The sequence below is a fragment of the Embiotoca jacksoni genome, unplaced genomic scaffold (assembly GCF_022577435.1).
Source record: "Embiotoca jacksoni isolate LCO1_2020_lvr unplaced genomic scaffold, fEmbJac1.0.p SCAF_78, whole genome shotgun sequence".
NCBI classification, from domain to species: domain Eukaryota; kingdom Metazoa; phylum Chordata; class Actinopteri; family Embiotocidae; genus Embiotoca; species Embiotoca jacksoni.
This window is the reverse complement of record NW_027185434.1, coordinates 215,904-240,972: the sequence shown is the minus strand read 5'-3', so window position 1 is coordinate 240,972 and position 25,069 is coordinate 215,904. Positions and strand designations below refer to the sequence as shown.

General features: G+C 44.3%; 2 protein-coding genes across 2 annotated transcripts; both read right to left on the bottom strand.

Moving 5' to 3' along the window:
• Positions 1-33: 33 nt before the first annotated feature.
• LOC138215589 (NACHT and WD repeat domain-containing protein 2) lies at positions 34-19,311 on the bottom strand. The gene is made up of 31 exons (XM_069177822.1): positions 19,215-19,311; positions 18,530-18,586; positions 18,302-18,406; positions 17,948-18,218; positions 17,405-17,604; positions 16,912-17,321; positions 16,282-16,436; positions 15,735-15,949; positions 15,468-15,607; positions 15,164-15,274; positions 14,030-14,188; positions 13,824-13,944; positions 13,510-13,713; positions 13,068-13,406; positions 12,257-12,777; positions 12,035-12,174; positions 11,162-11,290; positions 10,802-11,010; positions 9,609-9,734; positions 7,971-8,104; positions 6,849-6,977; positions 6,307-6,554; positions 5,844-6,009; positions 5,088-5,286; positions 4,793-4,926; positions 4,395-4,522; positions 3,307-3,455; positions 2,935-3,141; positions 2,705-2,799; positions 1,696-1,820; positions 34-678 (listed from the first exon to the last, which is right to left on the bottom strand). The coding sequence occupies exons 4-31, from the start codon at positions 18,216-18,218 to the stop codon at positions 437-439; spliced, it is 5,406 nt and encodes a 1,801-aa protein (XP_069033923.1). The 5' UTR covers positions 18,302-18,406; positions 18,530-18,586; positions 19,215-19,311; the 3' UTR covers positions 34-436.
• Positions 19,312-20,844: 1,533 nt separating this feature from the next.
• On the bottom strand, positions 20,845-24,640 carry rwdd (RWD domain containing 4). The gene is made up of 7 exons (XM_069177825.1): positions 24,464-24,640; positions 23,372-23,452; positions 23,121-23,230; positions 22,829-22,979; positions 22,505-22,613; positions 21,618-21,808; positions 20,845-21,526 (listed from the first exon to the last, which is right to left on the bottom strand). Exons 1-6 carry the CDS (start codon positions 24,485-24,487, stop codon positions 21,717-21,719), a joined length of 567 nt encoding a protein of 188 aa, XP_069033926.1. The 5' UTR covers positions 24,488-24,640; the 3' UTR covers positions 20,845-21,526; positions 21,618-21,716.
• Positions 24,641-25,069: the final 429 nt, after the last annotated feature.

The following is a 25,069-nucleotide window of genomic DNA, read 5'->3' as shown; positions in this document are numbered from 1 at the left end:
ACCATTCAATCCTTTGTGCAGCCTGATTCTACCGCGACCATTACTTTACCAAACATTAAGATAATGCTTCATTTTCCAGCTAATTACCTGGAAATTTTACACAAGTTAATAAGAACCAGCATTTATTTAGCCGTAAGATCTTTGCAGAAAATGACTGCAATTTGGTAGTTATTGAAAAATGGAGAAGAGCATTGCAGTTATTAAGTACCTCTTCATTACTTTAAGAAATAAAAAAAAAAGGAAATAATATATTCAGTAAATAAGTTTCCTAAATAAGTAGACGTTTACCAAAAAAAACTCTTTGTGTGGATTCTTACTGCCTCAGAGATGTTTGAACTCCATCTTTTAGTTTTCTGCTGCAGTGGAAATTCTCAACTTTCTCAATTTCTTAATATCAATTGTATTTGCCTTTTCATAAGGAAACTCCTGACTGGACCTACGGGTCTTCCTCCTCGCTGCTGCTGGACTCACCAAACAGGTCTCCACCTTGTGAGACGTAAGTTGCAGCGTTGGCGGTCCTGCATGTGGCCCTGACAGCGATGAGGACGGGGCTGTGGCTGAGGCCGAGCAGCACGGACGCCTCGCGCCCACCGAGCAGCTCGGCGCATCGGACGTGTGCATCCAGGGAGAGCACGGCCAGGACGCTGCACGCCTCCAGGTCCCACAGCATCAGCTGGCCTGCAGCGGCACCACACGTTCAGTCACTTCAGATCGCTTCTGTCAGTCAACTGATTTTGGGGGAACATGTTTGATCAAACTAGAAGGTTTCTGCTTCATTTGATGACACCTGGTTTATTTGTGCTCAGCATCAATAATGCAGCTTCCAGAGTTTCACTCAAAATGACCAGAGAAAGCTTTTGTTGGCTGTAATTTGAAAACTAGCAGGAATATTTCTGTGAATCAAGTTAAGTTGAACTAAAGGAACTAAAGATCATGTGACACCCAGTGACTCAAAACAAGACTTTTTCCTAAAGACAGCAGCTACAGAATATATCTATATATTATGATAAGAAGTGAATGATGTGTCATGACTTCTTATCATAATACAAATACTGCACATCATAAAAATAGCTGAAAATATTTAGTCTTCATCTGGATCATAAAAGTGAAACAGCTTTACAAAGAGTCTGAGACTGCAGTATAGATCACATAGACCACATCTGTAAAGCTGTGAAAACTTATTTATGAAACCACATTTCCCATAAAGCCCGTCACTCACTGTTCTGCTACCAACATGGAGTTTGTTTTGGTAAAAGGAGGAGAAACTAAATGAGGACTTATTTTTGTCGATAAAGCACATTTGGTTTGTAAAAGTCAACTTTAACACCATTAGAAGAGTTTCTATTAAGAAGCTTTACTGCGGAAAAATCGCAGGGATTTTCTAACATCTGCATTATGTACTGAAACAGCAGCATCATGAAGGCTGGCTGATGTGAGGCGAGCCATGGAGGCTTTAACAAAATGTAGGTAAATCAACACTTTAATGTGGTCTAATTCAAATGCAGCAGATTTGTATCAGACATGAAGGACGACGCTCACGTTAATATCACAGTGTGGAAACATGCTGCAATATGTCACCTGGAGGTTGATTTTTAGCATCAGAGAGTGAACACAGAAACAAACCTCAGTCATGTGACTGAAGCTCTAAATAATGTCTTACATGTCTTTATAGGTGCTCTTAAAGAGGTGTCCTACCTGCCAGCAGGACGGCTCTGGCTCCTCCCTCCGTCAGATGAAGTTTACTGCACTCATCCATCCTCAGGTTCCCGCTGCCATCAATGCTCTTGTAGTTCCTGGTGAAAGGCTCCCACACCTTCAGTCTGTCGGCGCAAACATCACTAATTATTACAAATGGGAGAATATTTCTGATGAACAGGTAGTTTAAAGAATACTTTGTCTCTGATTACAACTGTGGTGAATCTTTGCTGGATCCAGTAGAGGTGTGATGCACAACGGCAGGAGTTAACAACTGTTGTTCCATAATGTAAAGACCAACAGCAGATCAGCTGTGGTCTGAAACCACTTCACAATACGAGCACTCATAACACCATCCAAACAATCATGGTGGAGGTTTCTAGACTTCAGACGCAACAGAAAAGAGTCTTCAGGACTGACGAGCCTTTCTTTGTTTTTAAACTACATTTCACCTCCTCAGTGTATATTTCGTTTATCATTTATCATTTTTCACGGATCTGCCTTGTTCTTCTTTTTACTTTTTCAACTGTCAGGTACGAATGAATTCTGACACTCCAGTTTCATGTTTTGATGTTTGTTCCCATATCTAACTTTTTTTTGACAGATATTGTGTAGAACTTCTTTTATTTTTTTAGAATGAATATTAGTGTTGAGCACAAACTTCAGGAACTAACCAACCAAACATCCCTGTAATAGTAGAACTGATGACTAAAGTGAAACTCTAACAATCATATTTTCATAAGTCTGTTTCTTCTAGTTGTCATATATTGATCAGAGTTTTGGAATTCATCACTCAGAAAATGAGATTGTAAATGAGAAGTACAAGTTGATACCCTTTAAAATATGTCTCTCTGTCGGTGCTCTCAAAGACGAATGCAACTAAAATGTTTGAAAAAGTGTTTAAAAAGAAAAAAGAAAAGCAAATACGAACTTCACTGGCAACGAATCTCTTGAATGTTTTAAATTGAAAGATATATATTATTATATTAATATAATAATATTGCGTCACCCGTTTCCTCCTGTGACCCCAAAGACGATTCTGTCTGCATGGTCTGTAGCAGCGACGCAGCAGACGGCGGGAACGTTCCTCAGCCTCTTCCTCACCTGCAGGATTCATACAGAACACAAGTCAAACAAATATTATCCACCAGACTCAAAACGTTTCTGAAAACAGACGAACAGTTTAAAAGAATTGGAACAGAGTTGAAGTTGAAGGAAGCTGAAGGAGTGACTCCTCACCGCTCCGGCCTGGACGTCCCACAGCGAGACGTAGACGCTCCTCCGGTCCTGGTCGTAGCCGGTCAGCACCAGATGACCGCCGCTGTGGGTCAGAGCTGCAGGCTGCAGACTCAGGAGGGATGTTTTATCCTTCAGGGTGCAGAGATGTTCCCGGGACGCCAAGCTGAACACATGAAGGTGGTGAGCGAAGTAGGAGCACACCAGCACCTGAAACATACAGGTCAAGCAATGTCACCTGGTTTGATGCTTCTGTGGGAACAAATCTACAAATAAACTGCAACAGCTTCATCATCCGGAAACACGGAAACACACCACAGAAAGCTGTTCTGGTGGTCATCATGTTGAAGATAATAAAACAGGTTATCTGTGCACCTGCTCATCTCCACTGAGGAGGAACTGCTCCATGGAGTTCAGCTTCTCTCTGTCCAGCCTCATTTCCTCCTCTTCCTCCCTCTCTGCCTCCCTCTGCAGCCTCCTCTCCTTCGCTGAGCGGCTCTCAGTCCGGATGTCCCACGGCATCACTGAGGCGAGCACAGCAAAACTGAAAAGCTGTTTTCCACCAAAACTGCAGGAACTTTAATTTACTGAGATCTAATGTGCAGAAAGTTTGTCAGCGATAAAGGTTTCTGTTCCGGTCTCAACAGACCACGAAGACTGGACTTTGTTGTCGGTCCGAGTCTTCCTCTCCGTCTCTCAGACCAGTCAGATAGATCTACGGTTTTTATCAGTAGCGCCTCATTTATTTCTTTATAAATGATTTCTTTTCATTTGTTCTGGTTATGTGACGTCTTCTGAACATGCAGCTGTGTGCATCGTTGTTTTCACTCTTCACCACGAGCACAAATATCCTCGTGCAGTTTGGAGGACATGTTCATCACTTTAAAACCGTTGAATGTACAAGTTCAACAATTCAGATTGAAGTGCATTGTTGTAGTTTACCGTTTTATTAAGGGCTCATTATTAAGATCTTCACATGCATCTACAGGTGGATGAACAGCAGCCGTACACTCTGCCTGGTGCTCACAGGAACACGCAGCAGAGCACAAACAGAATAAAGAGGACACGGAAAACACACCTGTGATTAATTAGGAGACATAAAATGCACCTTACTTTGTGTTCAGATGATATGCGTTTCGATCATAATGTAGGAGGAACAAACTTCACATAAAATATAATGAATCAAAAAAGGACCTGCGGTGCAGCTTGGAGTCAGATTCACTTTTAAACAGGTGGTTTAAATAAGTTGTTAAACAGATGCCTCGCTGCTTGGATCTGTTACGATGTGCAGAAAATATCAATAAATAAAATGTCAAATTGTGTATTTGCTGCTAATTGAAGTTGTGACTGTGGAGTAAAGTGGAAGGATAGTTTGAGAAAAACAAGAACTACCTTCAACACTTAACACCATGCAAATACCTGAAGATAATATGAGTGATGTGTGAAGAGGAGAAGCAGCTCACGTGGGGTGTCTCTGGGTGGCGTCCCGCAGGGCTGCAGGTCCTGGACGGTGCTGCTGGGATCTCTGCAGGACGGTTTGATCTCATGTTTGATGGAGCCGGAGTCCAGATCCCACAGGACCACATGATCTCTGCAAACACATCCAACACACACTTGAAGGTTGCTGGGATGTATTTGGATGAATCAGGGACAACCTGATCAACACAGCTGACACTTTTACTTTCATTTAATTCACTTCTTTATTAGCATTTCAATGAAATCCCTCAGAAAAGTGGAGGGCTTCATCTTTGTGTTACCATTTTTAAATCCCTGTTACAATGTGGGTTTGTTTTCCTAAACTAAATAGGACATGTAGAAATATAAACTCAGATGCAGACAAGAGTGAACGATGAAGTCTCACCTGGTCCCCGACAGGCCCAGAAGAGTCCGTCCGTCCTCCAGGAGGCGGTACTCGTGCTGGAGACACAGAGGGACAGCGATGCCCGTCTGTCTTCTCACGTAGCTCCGTTTGATCAGATCGTACACCAGCAGAGTCTGCAAGTTCAGAAATCAGATGTTACCGTGACAACAGCTGTGTTTACTTCGCTGATTCACAACTCACGAGAGAGACAAGTTCCTTAAATCGATATTGGCTGAGTTTTTTTATTAGTTTCTGGACACTTGAGATGGATTATGAAGGAGGACACTCTCCTGACCTGAAACTGATGAGGAGAGTTGCTGTCTGTGTTCATGTTTCTGTCCGTCAGGATGTAAAGTTGGAAGTCGTGTACGAGCAGGACGTCCGTGCTGCTGCAGAGGCCGCGCTCCACTCGGACCGGTCGGCACACAAAACGCCGTCTGGCCAAGTTCCACACGTACACTGTCCCGGCTCGGCGGGAGCGGCACACCGCGTACCTGCCAGCAGAGGGCGCCACACCACGTCACACACCACGTCACACACCACGTCACACACCACGTCACACACCAGCACCAACCATGAAAACTTCTGTCCACTGGTTCAACTTTTGGAATGAAAAATATTTCCATCATGATGAATTCTGGGGTTTTCAGTGAGGAGAATTTCTAAACTGGTCATTGGACTTAATGAAGGAAAAAAACATCTCATATATATAGATCTTTAATATTAAGAAGCACAGTTAGTGATTAATATTCTTTCATCTTGTCAGACCCATAAAACTGATTACGATGGAAGGAAAAAGTGATATTCATCCAAATAAAATATAGAATATAATCACACAACTAGAGTAAAAGAAAAGGTGAACATTTAGATTCAAATAATATTCATATCAGCTGAGCTATGTGAATAAATGTTACTGAACGTGAGCAGCTCTCGGACACTTTCATTTTGTCAAAGAAGATCTGAAGGTGGAGACGCCTGGCGTCGGCTGAAAAACACCAACAAACGGTCGCAGCGCTCCTTCAGCCCAGAACGATCTCATGTCGGGACGTACCGAGGAGTTCTCCCCACCGGGAACACCTCCTCCGTGCCGTCACTCCGGGGCTTGTGGGTGTTATAGGTGAGAGTCTGGTCGCTGATGCTGCAGGTCAGGTCCCACAGGTGGAGGTACTTCTCCCCGCTGCAGATCCCCAGGCAGAATCTCAGATCAACACACAGTCCTGAAGGAAGAGGGAATATCAGAGATGATGGAGAGATAGATTCACGGCTGCACTGACCTTGATCAGCTGGAAGGTTCAGGAGCTGCTTCACCAAAAGTTCCAGGAGCTCTAATTTCCTAGGAACTGGTAAAATGAATGTTGCTCTCGTGTCTTTGACTTTTCCTCCAAACTCTTTGAATAATAGTAATCTATGAGCAGCTTTCTGACATCCAGAGAAACTCAAATCTTTACAGAGTGCCTCTTTAAAAAAAAACTCCTCCTGAATATCTGCATGTCATCACTGTGAAAAGAACAAACCTGTGATGAGCACGGCGGGAAAGCGAGTGATGTGTTTGTGGTCTTCCGTCTCCAGGTTCCAGGTGACCAGCTCAGTGATGCCAGTGGAGGGGGCGGAGCAAAAGGCCACGGCGTGGGTCCCCGCCCGATTCACGACGACCTGGGAGAGGCAGTCCTGACTGCAGCCCAGTATGGAGCGCAGGTAGAGGAAGGAGGCGGGGCTAAAGAGCTCGATGTGGATGATGTCACTTCCCCTCTTGTACGGGTATCTGACAGAAACAACACGTCGTACATGTGCGGTCAGAGATAAATATTCAATGATATCGATGTCAGGATGAAGTTCAGGTTTTAAATTGTTTATTTATTAATCTGGTTTAATTTGGGACCATAATAATATGAACTTGAACATTGTCTCAGAAACTTCAGCTTCTTGTAACTTTGTAATGAAACACTAAAATCTCCTCGTTGATTGTTGGATTATGTTGACTGTTCTAACAGATACGGTGAGCCTGAGTCAAATAACACCATGTTCAGCCTGCAGGACATTTCAGGTGTTGGTGTACCTGCAGAAGAGCAGCAGGTAGTCTTCAGTCATCTCCACAGCCTGGATGGAGGCGGCGCCGTGCTGAGCAGACAGCACAGACAGCACGGCGCCGCCGCTGGGACTGAACACGGCCGCCTCAGAACCAGACCTCCAAGAAAAACAAGACCGAGGATCAAAAGATGCAGAGCTGAAGAAGATCGAACGGAGCAGAAGGTTTGATCTTAATACCCCGTATCACCCGTCTCCCTCCTCAGACTGCTGGTTTTCAGACAAACTGAACTTTAATGATCTTTCATTTAACACCGACTGAACACTGAAGGCAGGAAGCTGTAAATGAGCTGCGGCTGAGTCGTCTCCTGTTACCAGCGAGCACCGGTGACCTCGTCGGTCGTGCAGCTGATTCCTGCTCCTGTCAGGTGTGAAGGCCTCTGTGATAATTACTCTGAGATTACTGCTTTTAATTCAGCTTGAACTTGGTAGCTAAAGAAAAAAACTTGTATCATTTAATCAGCGGACCATCAGCTTCAGTATTTGTCATTATTTCATGATGTGACCGGAGCTGAGGCATGAAGGCATCACTTCTGTACCACATTACACTGCTGTTAATAATTCAAAGCTGTCCTCAGCCCTGCTGGGAGGTTGTCTGGATCCTGTGGAGGCCTGATTTCACAGCTTGTTAACAAAAGAGACACGCGATCGTATTCAAGGACTCAGTCACTCGCAGCGACACTTGTGACTCATGAAATGTGGATGTGATGCCGTTGTTTGTCATTCATAGCGTCCTGCTTTGATGTCCACTGGCCTCTGAGTGAACGGGCTTTTAATTAAGATGAGAGGTCCCGAGCATCTTTTAAAACTGAACAGTTCACTCACAAAACACCTGCTGAGTTCAGTGTTATTTAGGCCGTCTCAGTTTCTGACTCTTAATGAAATCCCAGACTGACTGTCAATCATCGCTGTATGTTTGTGACTGTTGTCATGCTGCAGGATGAAGTCTGGACCGACCACACGTCTCCCTGATGCTGTTATGTGATGGATATGAAACTTTTGCACAGTTCTGCTGAATTCATTTTGTCTTATCTCCTCTGAACACGGTTCTTTTCACTAAGACAACTGTCTTTGTGTTGTGAGGCTGTGAGACCTGTAGGCAAAGAGGACGGCGTCTCTGATGGAGCTGCTGGGCAGCAGGATGGAGAGATGTTTGTGGGTTGCTTCCCGCTCCATGGAGATGTTAACACGGTGCAGCAGAGAGCAGGAGGACGCCAGATCAAAAACCTGACAAACACATCAAACATTCACATTTAGAAATCACAACTCTGTTATTGACTCTGATGAGTTATGATTCAAACACGGCTGCAGTTTTACAAACTGATAAACACAGACTGACTTATTCTGCTGATTGAAAATGGAACACAGTCCTCGTAGTTTCTGTTCTTTCTTTTCCAGATGTCCCGTCATGTCTCAGCATGTCTCTGCTCTGTGATTGTCGTCTCCACCAACAGTTCTTCTCTTGTATCTCTATGCTGTCCTTTTCTCTCTCTGCTCTCCTCTCACCCCAACCGGTCGAGGCAGATGGCCGCCCACCTCTGAGCCTGGTTCTGTTAACAGATGCTCCTCCCACCTCTGATCCTGGTTCTGTTAACAGATGCTCCGCCCACCTCTGAGCCCGGTTCTGTTAACAGATGCTCCGCCCACCTCTGAGCCCGGTTCTGTTAACAGATGCTCCTCCCACCTCTGATCCTGGTTCTGTTAACAGATGCTCCGCCCACCTCTGAGTCTGGTTCTGTTAACAGATGCTCCGCCCACCTCTGATCCTGGTTCTGTTAACAGAAGCTCCGCCCACCTCTGATCCTGGTTCTGTTAACAGATGCTCCGCCCACCTCTGATCCTGGTTCTGTTAACAGATGCTCCTCCCACCTCTGATCCCGGTTCTGTTAACAGATGCTCCGCCCACCTCTGATCCTGGTTCTGTTGGAGGTTTCTTCCTGTTAAAGGGAGTTTTTCTTCCCTCTGTTGGATGTTTTTCTCCCTTAAAGAGGAGTTTTTTTCCTCCTAGTTTATGTGAGAATTGTAGAATTGTAGAATTGTTGAATTGTTGGTTTCTCTGTATAATATTGTAAAGTCTTGCTGTAAAGACTTTAATGTGTTAAGTGCCATGAAATAACCTGTGTTGTGATTTGGTGCTATATTAATAAAGCTGAATTGAATGGAACACATTTGTCCCAATGAAAAACTGCAGCGCTGCTTCTCTGTGGACTGAAGCCATGTCAGCTGTAATGGGAGCGTTGTACCTGACTGCTGTTGTCATGAAGGAGCTGAGCAAGAAAGAAGAGTTCTCATCTGATCTACATTCCAGATCTCAACGATGAGAGAATGAGGCTGCAAATACAGGCAGCTGAAATCAGGTGTTTGATGCCTCTTACAGTCTGTTTACAGACCACATATCTCAACTGGTATTGTTCAGCCCACTGAAACAACCTGACTCCAGATAACCAGCAGGAAATGGATGAATGGAAATCTAAAGCAGAAAGTGTTTCAACTGTGTTTTTGAGGAACCCGACGGACCGCAAACCCTCCGATTTAAATCAGTTCAGCTCTTTACACAAAGCATCACCATATTTTCTGGTGTTTTACACACGACAGTACTGCAGTAGTGATTGTGTATCGGGGCAGCTGCAGCTTCTGTGTGTCCGTCTCCATAAGTGACACCTTTCACATATCACATAGTTATTTAATTCATTATTATTATAAAATATCTATTAACGCAGGTTTTCAGAACCTTGACGAGATGACTTCCATCGTAGAAGACAACCAGGAGCTGTCCGTCACACGCCGCGGTGACGATGGGAACGTCTACGGAGTCGTTCTCGGAGTAGACGACCCGCCCGGACTCCACCTCTCTCACCTGAAACACACATCACATTTCATGATCTGTGTTATGAATGAGAATTAAGGGGTCACAGCGGTGTAGAAAAACTGTTGGTGGTTTACAACCTCGTTTCATTTGAATCTGATGGCAGCAACACGTCTCCATAAAGTTGTTCCAGGATCATGTTCACCACTGAGCTGCATCAACTCTTCTTTTAACAACACTCTGGAAACCTTTGGGAACCGAGGAGACCAGTTTCTGGAGTTTAGAAAGTGAAATGTGGTCCCATTCTTGCCTGATAGAGGATTTCAGCTGCTCAACAGTTCAGGGTCTCCTTTGTTGTATTGTTCATGTCCTGATGCTCCAGATGTTTTCAATGATTGACAGGTCTGGACTGCAGGAGGCCAGTTTATCAGCGGACTCTTCTACTAGAGAACCATGCTGTTGGAATACGTGCAGAATGTGGTTGGACGTTGTTCTGCTGAAATAAACAAGACCTTCCCTGAAAGAGACGTTGTCTGGATGGCAGCATATGTTGCTCCAAAACCTGAATATATCATTCAGCATTAATGCTTCCTTCCAGATGTTCAAGCTACCCATGCCATATGCACTAATGCATCCCTGTACCATCACAGATGCTGGCTTTAGAACTGAGCTGATAACAAGCTGGATGGTCCCTCTCCTCTTTAGCCTGGAAGCCCAGCATCCATGATTTTCAAAAAGATTTTTAAATTTGGCTTCATCAGACCACAGGACAGTTTTACACTTCACCTCAGTCCATATTTAAGGAATTTGAGCCCCACTTTTCCAGACTTTTCTTGACCCTGTCCCAACTGTCTAAAAACATGTTGCTCCCATCAAATTCAACATGAGCATGTATTTTTCATAAAACAATGACATTTCTCAGTTTCAACATTTAATATGTTGTCTTTGGTTTATTGTTAATTAAATATGAGTTAAAATGATTTAAAAATAATCACATTCTGTCATGTCACATGCATTTTTTCAACGACCTGGCTGTCATTCTCAGGGTTTACTTATAAAGTACGTCACTGTTCAGACAGGATGGATAAGTTGTGAAACAAAGTGAACTTGAATCCAACCTGCAGACGTTGTCCCATGCGGACGATCAGCATCCGGTCGTCCAGAGCGAGAGTGAGGAAATCTCCGACTAGTCCGCCCTCTGCATCCAGACTCTTGACGATACGTCTCTGCTCCAGATCCCAGAACCTCAAGCTTCCATCTGCTTCACTGGTGACAACCGAGGATCCTCTCTGACCCACCCCCAACGCAGTCACATTGGTCAGGTGACCTGGTTAGTGAACACACCATCGTTCAACTCCACATGTCATCATGCAGTTATTTGCACACGGATGAGTTCCCTGTGACAGAACGAAGGGATGTGTGGACGAGGTCCTGCCTGAAGCAGTCAGTGCATCTGTCTAACTGAATTCATGTGTTACCTGCCAGCAGGGTGTGCTGGGGGCCTCCTGGGGGCAGCAGGCAGGTGGAGGAGGGCAGCAACACAGGCAGGGAGGACCGGGCACACTGAGCCAGAAGAGCATGGAGGTGGCTGAACCTGGACGGGTCGCCTGTCAGAAAGATCAGAAACAAGAAAATAAAACAAACATTCAGCAGATAAAGTAGCTCTGCATACCTGCCAGTAACAGAAGCTCTTTAACCTGACTGGTCTCACATCTGACCCTCCAAAACAGGTCCCACAGACACTTCAGAGAAGTTTACACCAACATTTTAAAACATGAAAATTGTTTTTTTTCAAAGGAACATTCAGCAAACCGCAGATTTATTAACGGAAGTGAATCAGAGATACATGAATTTGCGTAGTCGACATTACTGCCGAACATTATTCAGACTGCAGTGTTGGTGTGTGAAGAAAAATGGACAACACTACTGCATTCACTAACAGTTCACCAGTGTAACAGTTGTTCAACTTGGTAGTAAAGGAATAAAAAATACAAAAACACTGTTATGGTCATTTCTTATTTCTCTGAGAGGAACTTAATATGGAGCCTCTTTAATCCACAGTACTCATGAAGAATCTCAATGATGATGCATGTTTATATGTTGGTATGTAAGCAGGTAACAACTACTTCTAAAGGTCCTTTAATTTGAACTCTATTCATGCTAACGTTATGGATTTATAAATCAGAATGTATCTTGTTAAAACATGTTATTTCTTATTGCATTCATACTTATATGTGACATATGAGCAGAATGTTTAAATACAAACTGATGTGTTGATTGAATGTCTACCTGCGGCTGTAGAGATGCGAACGGGTTTCACTGTAAATGAAAAGGTGCTAAGTACTGAGCACCTTTAGCAACAGGATGATCCTCCATCACCATCTGTCCCAGGCGGCCGGTGAGCTGGGAGGCCAGCTGACGGGGGTCACGCAGCAGCACCGACTGGGACATTTCCAGAGCCGCCGACAGCACCTGCACATCCAGCAGCACCCTGGGAGAGACGGTACAAGCATTCACAAACAGAGAGGCAGCAGAGGCTCGTTATGTTCCATGAAGTCTGTGATGGGACTCACTTGTCTGGCAGCACAGCTTTCTGCAGGTCCTCCTGTACGTCCACCACAGACAGACCCCAGGCTTTATGCAGCAGGAACTCGTAGTTAAAAACACACTCAGACAGGAAGGGCAGGATTTGGCCCGATCGGACCAGGTGGTACGGCAACCCGTGGAGCTTTCTCAGATTGAATCGGAGACTTTTAGATCTACCGTCATCATCCTCTTCCTCATCCAGCGTCCACGCCAGAGGCTGAAACACGTGCTGTGACGGGTCTCGGTAGTAGTCGGCGTAGTCGGCGTGCAGCACCTTACGGGAGTCGTCTGTCTTTAAGTAGTGATTCATGCACACCAGGCTCAGCTTCGAATGCGTCCACCGATACACCCACGTCCCGTCCGTCCTCGCCTCGGTGAGGTGGTGACCGAGGTCGCGTCTCAGCCGAGCCCACGAGACATACGGCACCCTGCGGCTGCTGGAGGAACGGTGGGATGCAGAGACTTCCTGGAGGACCTTCTCATCTTTGGACAGGAGCTCCAGTAACTCCTGGTGACGGATGGAAGAGGACAACATGGGTTGGACAGGAATGTTAAACTGGGGTGTCCTCAAAGACAAATGCTTCATTAGCACAATGTGAAAACTATCACAGCCCCAGAAACAGCTGTCTTGTAGTGTCAACACACAAGTGGAGAAAGAGCTACAAAGACGTTATTGCGGACATCAAAATTAAATTCAACGCTGCTTGTTTGTGTCAGATTTTACTTTCATGACAAATACGCAACACAAAGGAACAAAATCACATAATAATAAAGTCTTTAATAAATGTACTTCCCCACCTCTTCTGTGACGCCCCAACGTGAGACGGATATCAGAGACGCCGCCCGTCTGACGAGCTGCCGCCCCAGCTCTCTCTCCAGGCGAGCCAGCAGGTCGAGGTAGAGGCCGTCCAGGCTGGCGGGAAGGCTGCGGAGGGAGAAGGAGGTCCAGAGGAGGCTCTCAGAGTAAGCTGCCTGCAGGTAGAGAGGACATGGACAGGATCGACAGGCCCGGACCAGCAGCCGCCACTGCTGCTGCTGCAGACGCCGCCGGTCGGCCTGCAGCTTGGCCTCTAAGGCTGCGGTGATGTCATCGGGGCTGAGAGGAGGGAGGGACAGGACGGTCGGATGGACCGACTGCTGTGGGAGAGAAGGAATAAATCTGAACACTTTGTACAACTCTTTCTTAGAGTACTTTAAAACCTCTAACCAGCGTGGTCTCGCTCGGTTCATCTGCGCCGACCTGCAGAGTGTGAGAGCAGGAGGAGTCGGTGGTTGCAGAGAGGATGAGGCGGACGTTTGGGGGGAGAGGGGTTGAGATCCATGAGAGGTCAAGCCCGTGATCCTCGGACAGTTCATCTAATCCGTCCAGCAGGATCACCAGCGGCTGCTCCGGTCCCACCAGGTCCAACAGAGAGTGAAACTCGTTGACCAGCTGATGGAGGTCCTGCAGCAAAAACAAATACTAAACAACACTTTACAGCTGAAAACAGGAAAACCGTCTGAATCCATCTGTCAGCTGAGATGTGATGAAGGTTGTGAGAGGTGGTCCGGTACCGCTGACAGCCGTGTGGCGGGGCAGTAGGTCTCAGCCAGCTGGACACACAGACTCTGCAGCACCAGGCGGACGTTCCTGCTCTCTCCAGTGAAGCCGATGAAGTGGACCAGCACCACCGCTCTGAACCCACCACACCAACAAACCGTTTCATCTAGTGACGTCAGGCACTCTGATCGGTCTTAAATGGATATCATCCACATCTCACCCGGGCAGCCATGAGGGCGCTGACTGTGCGACCGCAGCCATGGTGGTGCTCTTCCCCCAGCCCGGCGGGCCCAGCAGGAGGATCGGACCGCGGCTCCACGGCTCCACGGCCCTCCGAACATCACAGAGAAACGCTCGTCTTAGAGTGCAGCTTCTCCTCCTGAGAGAAGGAGAACAACTTTTAGAGTCACAGAGCTTCTATCTGTAGTTTTACTGTTCAATAATCTAGGAGGTGCTCCTTGTCCTTTCATCACCGTATAAATCTGATTACAGCACATTATTAAAAATGGAAAAATGTCATCATAGAAAGGAAAAAGTAAATCTGAGATGGTTGAAATCTACCGATTACAAAATGACACTTCAGAGGAATAACTTCAATAAATCAATGGTACAAATGAAAAACACTGAATTCCTCCAGATGAATTCCTCCAGATGGCAGCACTGCTCCATCAGTAAGAAGGTAAACGTGAATAAAGCGTGATATAAATGCAGGCCGTTTACCATTTATCAACATTTTACTCAGACATTTTATTCAATTATACAACGAACACGTTCCTGTTCAACAGAAGTTGTACAGGAATCTGTCCATCAAATAAAAATCCTGAGATATCACAGATTCCCACGGTGATTAACCCTTCATGCCGTCATAATAAAATAAAAGCAGCCACTCTTAGTTTTTATCTTTAAATGAGCTCTTTGTAACGACTTACAGGAGGATTTAATAAAACATAGATGATGAAGTGAGGATACAACAACCAGCTCTGATGTTTTATACAACAATAAGTTCCACCTCTTTAATGAGAATATATAATTGGAATTGAGATTCATATAATATGTAATATAACAGTTTTTATATTAAACATGACCCATCGTGTCTCTTTTGGTCCTTGCATACGTTACATAAGAGTCTAATGATTGTTTTCCAGTTCTTAGTCATTCCCCATGTGTTGCCATGGAAACAGATATCACACACACACACACAAAAAGTTTTATATTTTGAGAGTGAATTACTCCACAATATGAATAGATTTGGATTACATATTTTATTCAGATGGTGTGTTATTGATCTCCCATATAAAACACACCCTCTCGTGTAATTTATTAATAATTTAATAAAAGGTAATGATCTCCTCACAGCTGGAGTCCGTAGTCCACGTGGCGCCGGATCTCCTCCGTGATCTGCACGTTGACGCGTTCCCGCCTCAACACGTCGAAGGGTCCTTCAGTTCTGGTGGTCTTCATTAAGCTGGCAGTAAAAGTGGTTGTTGGTAATTCATGCAACTAGAAGACATTTACTAGTTTACAACACGTTTCAGTGAGTGTGAGTGTGTGTGAGTGTGTGTGTGTGTGTGTGGGTGTGTGTGTATCAGTGTGTATCAGTGAGTGTGTGAGTGTGTATCAGTGAGTGTGTGTGTGTGTGTGTGTGTGTGTGTGTGTACCTGTTGAGGGAGTTGATGACGGTCCGTTGGAAGTGAGAGGAGATCCGGTCCGTGTAGAACCGGTGGGTCCGGTTGTGTTTGGGGTCCAGGCCTTTCTGTCCCCAGCCCACGTTGCGCTCATAGATGTTGGTTTGGCGCAGCTTGATGATAAAGACGCAAAAAATTCGTGAAAAGTTACCGCAAATATGAAGAACAGTTCCTGTAGAAAGGAATATCCCTCCAATTCTTCAACACCGACGTTAAGAAGAAGACACGAGACAGAAACACCTTCTTATGGAGCCGGTCCGTGAAGCGGCGCTGAGCCGTGCTGAGTATCAGATCCACTTCGGCTCGTCCCTCCAGGAGGTCCACGTACCGAGCGGCGTGTCGGTTCTTCAGGTTGAGGTGGAGATCAGGAATCACTCTTCTGTAGCAGTGACAGCGATCCTCGGGTGGAGCTCCATGGAGGGACCGCAGACCGGCCTCCACCTCCCAGTCCAGAACTAGGCATTAAAAACAGATAAAAGCTGTTGGAGGACACTAATGATGGATATTTAAACCTAAAAGGAACTCAGTGAGATGAGTAAAGGTTGTTGAGATTCTCATCATGTGTCTGGTTCCATATTTAAACTGCAGCAGCAGACAGTCCGTCACATAAAGACCTGTGAAGAGGACCAGGACGGTTCGGTCCCTAGCAGTCTGAACACCATCTGGGATTACATGAGGAGACTGAATCTACATGCTGACAGCAACATTACTGTTCATTTGGAAAGCATCTTACTTCATGTTTATTATTTCCCTAAAACCTTTTCCCAGCTGTGTTTCTGAACCCCACCGGTCCTGAGTAACAGTGAAGCCTCTTCTTGGCCGAGTGCTTCGGCTGCGTTGCGTTGAAGAAGTCCCCAGAGTCTCCGGCTCGTCTCCCTCCAGTCCCGACCGGCCTGCTGCCTTCGCTCCCTGTCCGGGCTCAGCGTGTCGGGATGCTGAGAGCTGAAACGGTGTCAAGACATAACGAGCAGGACGGTTAAACCCATGTTCATATTCCATCATGTTGAACCGATATAAGGAGCTTGTTGGGGATTAAAACTCCCTCGACTGCAAATGATCAGCTTTGTATCCAAGGTAACGGTTTGTTGGATTGTATATATATATATATGGATATATATTTATATGGATATATATGTAGATGGATATAAATGGATATGTACATATATATATGGATATATATATCTATGGATATATATATCTCTCTCTCTCTCTCTATATATATATATACATATATATATATGGATATGGGTTGCTCCATTGGCACATCCAATCAGTGCAACTCTGACTTCTTCTGTCTGCAAGGCATCATCGACTATACGGGAAACAAGAAAGTAAAAGTAGAAATCCTACATGCTGCACAAGAAGGCTGAATACTTTTACAGAAACCTATGAGGTGAGCTTTGGGTTTGTTTGTCACCTGATGGGCAGTAAGCAGTAGACGGGAGGAACCACATTCTCATCCAGCTTGTACCACGTTTGTAGCAGAGTCAGGTCTCGGTCCAGATCTGTCTGGTCCTTCGCACCCATCGGGTCGAGTCGGGCCTCCTCTCCATCTGAAAATGAGCTGCAGGAGCTCTGACTCGGCAGCTCTGATGTCGTGGCCTGTTCTCCAAAGTTCAGATAATTTCTGTAAATAGAGTCCTGAACAAAACTGCCAGAGCTGCTGTCGGTAGCGAAGCCGGACTCAGAGCCGGGACCAGAAGAGTCCTCCGCTGGCTGGTTCTTGGACTGTTGGTGTCTCTTCATCACTCCAACTATGGCCTCAAAGGCCTCCCTGCTGATGGTGGCGGGAGGACTGCAGACTTCATACTTCTGTCCTACAAACAACTGGACAGAGACACGGATTCATCCTCTGAAATATGAGAATCTGAGTTTCTGTTGTGTGAAATAACACTGGGGTGATATCTTACGACGAGGTTTGGGCCCGAGGTTTCCTGGCATCGCTGCAGGTTTTCCACGTGTAGTCGTGCCGTGTCGTGCCGTTCGGCCGCCGGGCTTCCGACGCCGGCGCGGAGGTCCACCATGCTGAAGTGGAATCCACGCTGCTTACAGTACAGAAAGAGTCGAGGATACACGTTCTCCATGAAGGCGCTTCTCTCCGCAGCCGTGTCTGAACATACAAACACAAACCGACTTCATGGCAGCAAAGTGCTGTAAATAGAAAACACTAAGAAACCTTTGAGTGGCATTACTATTAATAGTTTCTATCATCATGACGGGGTAATTAAATTCTGAGGAGTCACATGGACTCCTGGACTGAAGAATACCAATAAAGCTTTGTCATTTTTTTGTTTGTTTGCTGGATTGTTTATAGAAAAGTTTCCGTGTGTCTCAACTTTATTTGATTCCGTTCAGTCGTCTGTTTGAAGCCCATCAGACGGGACAGATAAGTTCTCATTGTGATTCATCCAGACAGGTTAAAGGTTATTAATATGACAGATTCTGATTCCTACCTTCGTATCCACCACATATGTAGACCAGAACTCTCTTCTCTCTGTTCCTTCTCTTGAGCTTTGAGAGTTTCTCTCTTCTTCTGTCCTTATCATCCTTATTAAGAGTCCAGCTCTCGGTCTCTCGTCCCGCCTTCATATCTTTTCTCTGGATTTCTTCTTCTTCCTCCACGTCCACCCTCTCGAGTGCCTCGCTGCTCCTTCGTGATGTTGACGCGTCCTCCTTCATTCTTCCACGTTCACACGGATCCAGTAAGACCTCGGCGGTCTTCATCTGTCAGAAATAAGAACATAGTTATGTGAGGTTGTGTCCTTTCAGTGAAGGAATCATCACCATTAAGTCTGTAAAGCACGTACTTGTAAAACATGACGTCGGTGCAGAGAGCCAGGTCCTCTGTCCTCTGAGGAAACATCTCTCTTCTCTCTACATGTGCCGGTGGTTTGTTTCCGTTGTGAAGGATGCTGGAGACATGCGGGATAATTCAGCTGTAAGAAAGGACTCTGCGATGGCTTCAATCATAAATGGATGAACACAGAAGAGGAAAAGAACTTGAGGACTTTACTGTCATGACCTGAAGAGCTTACTCTGATGGCATCTGCAGTTTTGGACTCGTCCGGTTTGGTGTCATGTCCCTTTGTCCTCTGCAGAGAAGACACAGGAATGAGGCCTGAAAACTAGAGTCCTCTATTCATGGAAGGTGCTGCAACATATTAAATCCATAACATTGAAATTTGTAAAAGAGAGAATAAAGAAAAATAATGTCTGAAATCACTGGTTAGTCCTTAAACACGGGAAACTCCAGAAACACAATCATACACTTCCTGAAGTGCATCTTTGGTTAAACACCAGCAGCCGGCTCGACGACGCATGTCCTCACGCCTGATCAATAAAATCCCTCAAAAGAACAGTGAAGTTATATTCCACCTTCTCACCGTCTGCACTTCTGGTTTTCAGTTAAAGTTCATTTAAAGTGTTTTTATTTCAAATGTTCCAAAACCACATATTTCAGAAAAAAACAAAAGATTATTTTGACCTATTTAATTGCTTTCTAAAAGGTTTCCAGGGAGGAGGGCCTTTGTTAACTGCCCGGTCGTTATTACAGCACCCTTTATTCAGCTTTACTTATTTTTTCTGCTACTTGCTTTTCTTGTCTTCCAACCAGCAGAATAATCACATTTACAAAGTGAATCAATGCAGCGTGAAGTCATTGGTTCTTGTTTCCTGTCGTCACACAGCTTCTACAGACTAACAGTAAAGCTCACGGATCACCTGACACCGGGACTTCAGGTGCTCGCTTATAGCCGGAAGTGTCAGAACCTCTTTCGCCACCTGCAAGACATGAAGTGAAATTATTTCAGTCGCACCATAAAGGCTGACATTTAGTATTTATAAAATACATATAATTATGGAGATTAAAGCATAAAGATATAAATACAGTGACAGTTTGTAAACTTTGATATCGTAACAAAGCACTGCAAAAAATGTATGAAATGTTCTTACAAAACTGGAATTGTGTCCAGGTAAACCATAAATATTTATATATTTTATTAATGTGGGGTTAATATGACGTTTGAATAAATTTTTTTTTATTTATTTTTTATAAATCACCTAATAAGTGTTGATATAAAGTAGAACATTTTACCAACACGTCAATCTCACTATCATTACTGAGTTATATATATATATATATATATATATTCATATATATTTGATCAAAATCCCTTTAGTGGCTTGATATTGCTGTTAATAAATGACGGTACTACAAAATAAAAACCGTAAAGACTTTTCAAACAAACAGCTCTATGAATGATTATTGATGAGTGAAGATGAATCATTTGATACAAAGAGAAACTCACTTTCTTCTTCTTTGGGGGGAAAAGTCCGTTTTGGTCGCAGCTCCACATCATGTCACCGTCCACCGACACCAAGTTGTCAAAGTGTCAAGTGTGAAAATAAAAAGCACAACTTCCAGTCCCAAATTTCAAAATAAAATACTTACTAAAAGCCACACGATTCCAAAAAGAAAACTCGTTTTAGTGAGACAAAAGTTGGTCGTGTAATCTTAGTCATATTTGTGTATTGAAATAAGTTCCAACTCCAGAAGTGCTTGTTTAACTTGTCCATTATGAATGTGTCAAAATTAAACGAGTAAACATTAATAATCCATCCTGCCGAGTTTCTGTCTGGTTAATACCAAGAATTTAGAAGCACTGAGGTTTTGTTCATCAGAGCTTCTTCAGTAAATTCACTTCACAAACAGGACGATGATATAAAAACTCAAGACGTATCAAGTGACCTGTGTCCGTCGAGGTTGAAAGATGTCACGCGCCACTACGTGTTTAATGGTTTCAAAACATCAGAATTAGTTTTATTTTGATGGCAAAATCACTTAACTTCCTCCCTGACTCAGGAAACTTCACATTTTCGGGACCAACGCAGACATTTAGACTCTTCTGCTGCCTGCAAAACAATTTTAAGAATTAAAAGCTGGAGCATTACTTGTACAAATAAGGAGGGATGGAAAGAGTGCCGATAATTGTACTCGAGTTACTTTTTGTAAAAATGTATTACATACAAATCGACCCAAAAGGGTAAAAAGTGATGTATTTTTAGAAACAGTGACTCTGCGTATTGAAGTCCAAACCAGCAAGAAATTCCATAATGCAGCCTGAGCAGTAAAATGATAGAAAGTTAGAGATGCAGCTGTTTCCACTTCTACCGACTCATTTCTTTTCTTCCATGCTTAGTGACGTGAAATGTACCAAAGTATTATACTTCAAATAAAACACAGATTTCTTGCAGCTCTAAAAAAACGTGTGAACAGACTGTTGAGTCCAGTTATTCACAAACTGTAAAATCTTAATGAAAGCAGAGGTAGAAGACATTGTTAGACAAGCAATAGACCAAACTTCTTTTTATTCATAAATACAAATTTGAGGCTTTTCAATTCTTTGGGGAAAAAATAACATTTATCAAAATAAGAAAATGATGAAAGGAGCTATGTTTGATTAAAAAAATTCTCTGCTTTCACAAAGTCTCACGGTATCTTAAAGTAACAGCCGGAGGCTACGAGACCCGTTGATGTTTTCATTAAGAACCACCGCGGTCCAACATGAACGGCGTCAGCGCCTGGCGGCGGGGCTGAAAACATGGCAGTGGCAGCAGGTCGGTCCGTCTGCAGCACAACTCCACCCTGATGACAGCCGGAGATTACAGCGCAATCTGAATCAACTAAAACACAATGTTCTGGTCCTCTTCACCTGCCCAAACACCAAACAACAGGACACATCGGGCCTCTAATATCTCCCAGCTCAACATCAGCTTATCTGAGCGTGTGTGTGTGTGTGTGTGCGTGTGTGTGTGTGTGCGCATGTGTGTGTGTGTGCGTGTGCGTGTGCGTGCGTGTCAGTTCCCAGCCTGCTTTGGTTCTCAGGGTGAAGCAGCCATGTCGAGGGAGTTGGATGTGAAGGCATCGAGACGGGAGCAGCAGCACCGACCGGCTGCAGAGACTTCAGGCTGCAGTATGAAGCAGGTCGCTGCTCTCCGGGCTAGTCGTCATCCTTCCCTCCTGTTTTACTGAGCTGCAGCAGAGACACACAAGATGGCGGTCAGACGGGGTGGCGTGGTGAGAAAAGGTTAAAAAATGTTTTGAGCCGGTTGTGTCTCACTTACGTGCTGCAGGTCGGTCACGAAGCCAAGAGGAGGGAGAGAAGACAACAAAAACATGAAAAGGTTCAAATCATGAAGCTGCAGGCTCATTCTGAACAGCGATCAAGTGCACCATCTAGTGGAGAAAGAGTGAAATACACCTACCTTGATCACATCCACCCAGTTCCAGCCTCTGGGCAGCTCTCCTTTGTTATCTGGAACAGAGATCAAAGCTGCGTGATCGCTGGAAACAACCACTTCTGACTTTAAAATAGAGTTTATGTGTGAATCAAATCCAAACTTAAACAGCTGTTTTACTGCAACATGGAATTAGAGTTAAAAAAGAAAATCTTTAAATTAACTTTAAATACCTCTGAGACTTAACAGAGACGATCGGCTCGTTTGAGATGGAAACATGTTGGACTCATTTCATTGAAGTGTTCAACAACATAAAAACTTCTGGTAAATAGGACGTGAAACTTAGAAAACTACAACCAGAAAAGTCGAGACGCTGTGTAAAAAAAGAAGTGATGATTTGCAAATCATGTAAATCCATATTTAAATAAAAATAGACATATCAAATGTTGAAACTGAGAAATTTAACTGCTTCATGAAAACTTTATGCTCATTTTGAATCAAGTTTTGTCATCAGATTACGTAGAAAATAATTATTGAAAGTATCAGTAGTCCATAAGATCATTTATTTTAGGTCCAGTCATCAAGTCTTCATATTATTGAGTGAATTTAAATAAACTCTTAATCGCCACAAGTTTTGAGATAAGGGCTCTTATTTTGAAAAGTATTTCATGTAGGTTGGCTTCAGCTTTGATCCAACATGCATTAAGTTCTGTAGTGTTCTTCATCTCTGTTTTAAATGAGTGTGAAATAAAAACCCAGTTTGGCTGATGTACCTGTTCGGCTGATGATCCTCCTCTTCTGGGATTTCGTCAGCTGCTCCTTCTTCTCCTTCTTCTTCGCCGTGGAGGCGGCAGTGATCATCTCGCTGCTCGCCGTGAACGTCTGCAACAACACGCGTTCAACCGTTATTTATTCCAAACCTGAGAGCGCTGGTCGTTCATTCGGTGATCAATCAAACGGGAAACGATTAACACCGTTTCACATGCCATTTTCACTAAAGAAAAAAAGACGTCGGTAAATATCTGACATCTTTAAATCTACGGCAGGTTTTACCACACTGATGAATTGGAATGAAACTACGATCCTACTGTACGAACCACGGAGGTCACGACAGGCTTGTGGTTCTCCATGAGGGCGTCCTGGTTCTCCTTCGCCCACTCAAACAGCGTGTACATCATGGCGGTGCCCAGGTTGGCCTCCACCTGCTCCTCCAGCTTTACCAGGATCAGCTGCTTCGTGTCTGCAGAGCTGAAAGAACGACCACACGATCAAGCAACAACCGCATCACACCGCCGCCTCCGAAGCCGTTTGAAACAACGAGGGTCTCGACAAACTAATGCACAAGAGAAGAGGGACGTTTAACTGTGCAGCACCGCGCTGGGAACTCACATCCTGTTGTTGAAGAAGGCATCGAGGGACATTTGCGGGGCGGTCTCAGGGTACGTCTCCGGCCACGTGACGTCCAGGATGAATGCTTTCATGTCCTCAAGGTCTCCTATCTGGTACAATGTTATAATGTTCCATTCAAGTTACGTTAGTCTGAATCGTAACAGTTTAAGGTCTTAAAGAACGACCGATGAAGCCTCTTGACTTTCTTCATTCATTTGATGTTAATGCTTTTCTGTTTTTTTAGCACTCACCCTGAACTGGAAGGAAAGTGGACTGATTTCCTTGAAACATTCATCCCCTTCATAGATGGAGCGAAGAGCTTCCAGCTCCATCTGGAGAAAAGAGAAGGGCAGAGTTCAGTTCATCAGGTCACCTGATCATCAGATCACCTGATCATCAGATCACCTGATCATCAGATCATCAGGTCACCTGATCATCAGATCATCAATTTATCAGATCATCAGTTCATCAGATCACCTGACCATCAGATCACCTGACCATCAGATCATCAGATCATCAGATCACCTGATCATCAGATCATCAGATCACCTGATCATCAGATCATCAGTTCATCAGATCACCTGACCATCAGATCACCTGACCATCAGATCATCAGATCATCAGATCACCTGATCATCAGATCATCAGGTCACCTGATCATCAGATCACCTGATCATCAGATCATCAGATCACCTGATCATCAGATCACCTGATCATCAGATCATCAGATAGTTTGCATGCCGAAAAACATTAAAGAAAAACATTGATTAAAGCTTCACAGCGGGGATACATGATAAAACATTAGTTAATGCCTTCAACAGTATAAAGTTTGTCTTTCATAGAATTCGGTCAACATATAATCTTAAAAACGTTGAATGACTTTAATGACTTGCATTAAAACGAACCTTTAAGCTGCTCATGCTGCTTGCTACCATTTACTGCTGTCGTGATTACAGGCTATGACATCACGTCCTCAGTGAGACATGTGCACCGAATGTGTCCGGAGACGTCAAACACCGAGGACATGTCTCGACTTCTGCTTTATGTCGCACATATTCCGCCCATCTGCTCAAAACATACTAATTTGGCAGAAATGTGAATGGAGTTCGGCGTGACATTTTTCTTCGTTGTAAACGCGTATTAGCGAGAAACACGTGAGATATTCAGTCCCGACAGCTGCTGCTGCTCCGCATCACTCTTCCTCTTCTTCCTCATCTTCCTCATCGAGCAGCAGCTGATCTGTTCGCTGGTTTTCTGTCTGAATCAGAAGTTATCACGCGTCGACTGATGCTAGCAGCCATGCTAGTCGAGCAGTTAGCCGCTAACAGCAGCTCGTCTCTTACCTCTTGATCCTCGTTAGCCGTCATGTTCCTGGTTCTCTGTAATATTCGCTCCTCGTAGAGTGTAAAATGTAGAACAATACCACAAGTTAACAACCCATTTCTGTCATGAAAAGTTGACTACGTTAATAAGACCTCAACTTCCCCAGCTGGTACAGTCGGTGCCATCATGATGCTACACGCATGCGCAGTACCGGAGACGGAGTGACCTTTGAACCGTCAGGTTCGGTCGGTGCTTTATTCATGTTCACGGTCGATGCAGCTTTATCATCACAATTTATCGTAAACTATTTTGTTGATGGTATTATAGTTGTTGTGTTTTCATTTTGAAACAGAAATGTCTCAAACTGTCTGATATAGTTTCTATGAAGTAAACCAGCAATGTGCAAAATAAGTTCTCAACTCTGGCCTGTCTCTGAAAGCTGAAATATTATCATTTGTGGCTTCTTTTATTTTGTTGTTATTGTTTGAGTTTATTTGTGCTGATACATCGTCTGTAACTCCTGTTGGTGTCATTATTCCCCACGTTGTCATTAGATGAGTGTTCAACCGAGCCAGGAGAGGAGATGGCTCAGTTATATAGCTCTGGGTTTTAGTCTCCTGGTGGTT

What these genes read in the sequence shown, in the direction of transcription:
- LOC138215589 (XM_069177822.1), bottom strand. Translation starts at nt 18,218, where the DNA reads ATGAAGACCGCCGAGGTCTTACTGGATCCGTGTGAACGTGGAAGAATG. An exon ending in GTTGGGGCGTCACAGAAGAG is followed by an intron (nt 12,778 to 13,067) that starts GTGGGGAAGTAC and finishes ATCCGTCACCAG; the next exon opens with GAGTTACTGGAGCTCCTGTC. An exon ending in TCCTCAGTGGAGATGAGCAG is followed by an intron (nt 3,142 to 3,306) that starts GTGCACAGATAA and finishes TGTATGTTTCAG; the next exon opens with GTGCTGGTGTGCTCCTACTT.
- rwdd (XM_069177825.1), bottom strand. Translation starts at nt 24,487, where the DNA reads ATGACGGCTAACGAGGATCAAGAG. An exon ending in GCCTTCTTCAACAACAGGAT is followed by an intron (nt 22,980 to 23,120) that starts GTGAGTTCCCAG and finishes TCGTTCTTTCAG; the next exon opens with CTCTGCAGACACGAAGCAGC. An exon ending in AGCCTGTCGTGACCTCCGTG is followed by an intron (nt 22,614 to 22,828) that starts GTTCGTACAGTA and finishes GTGTTGTTGCAG; the next exon opens with ACGTTCACGGCGAGCAGCGA.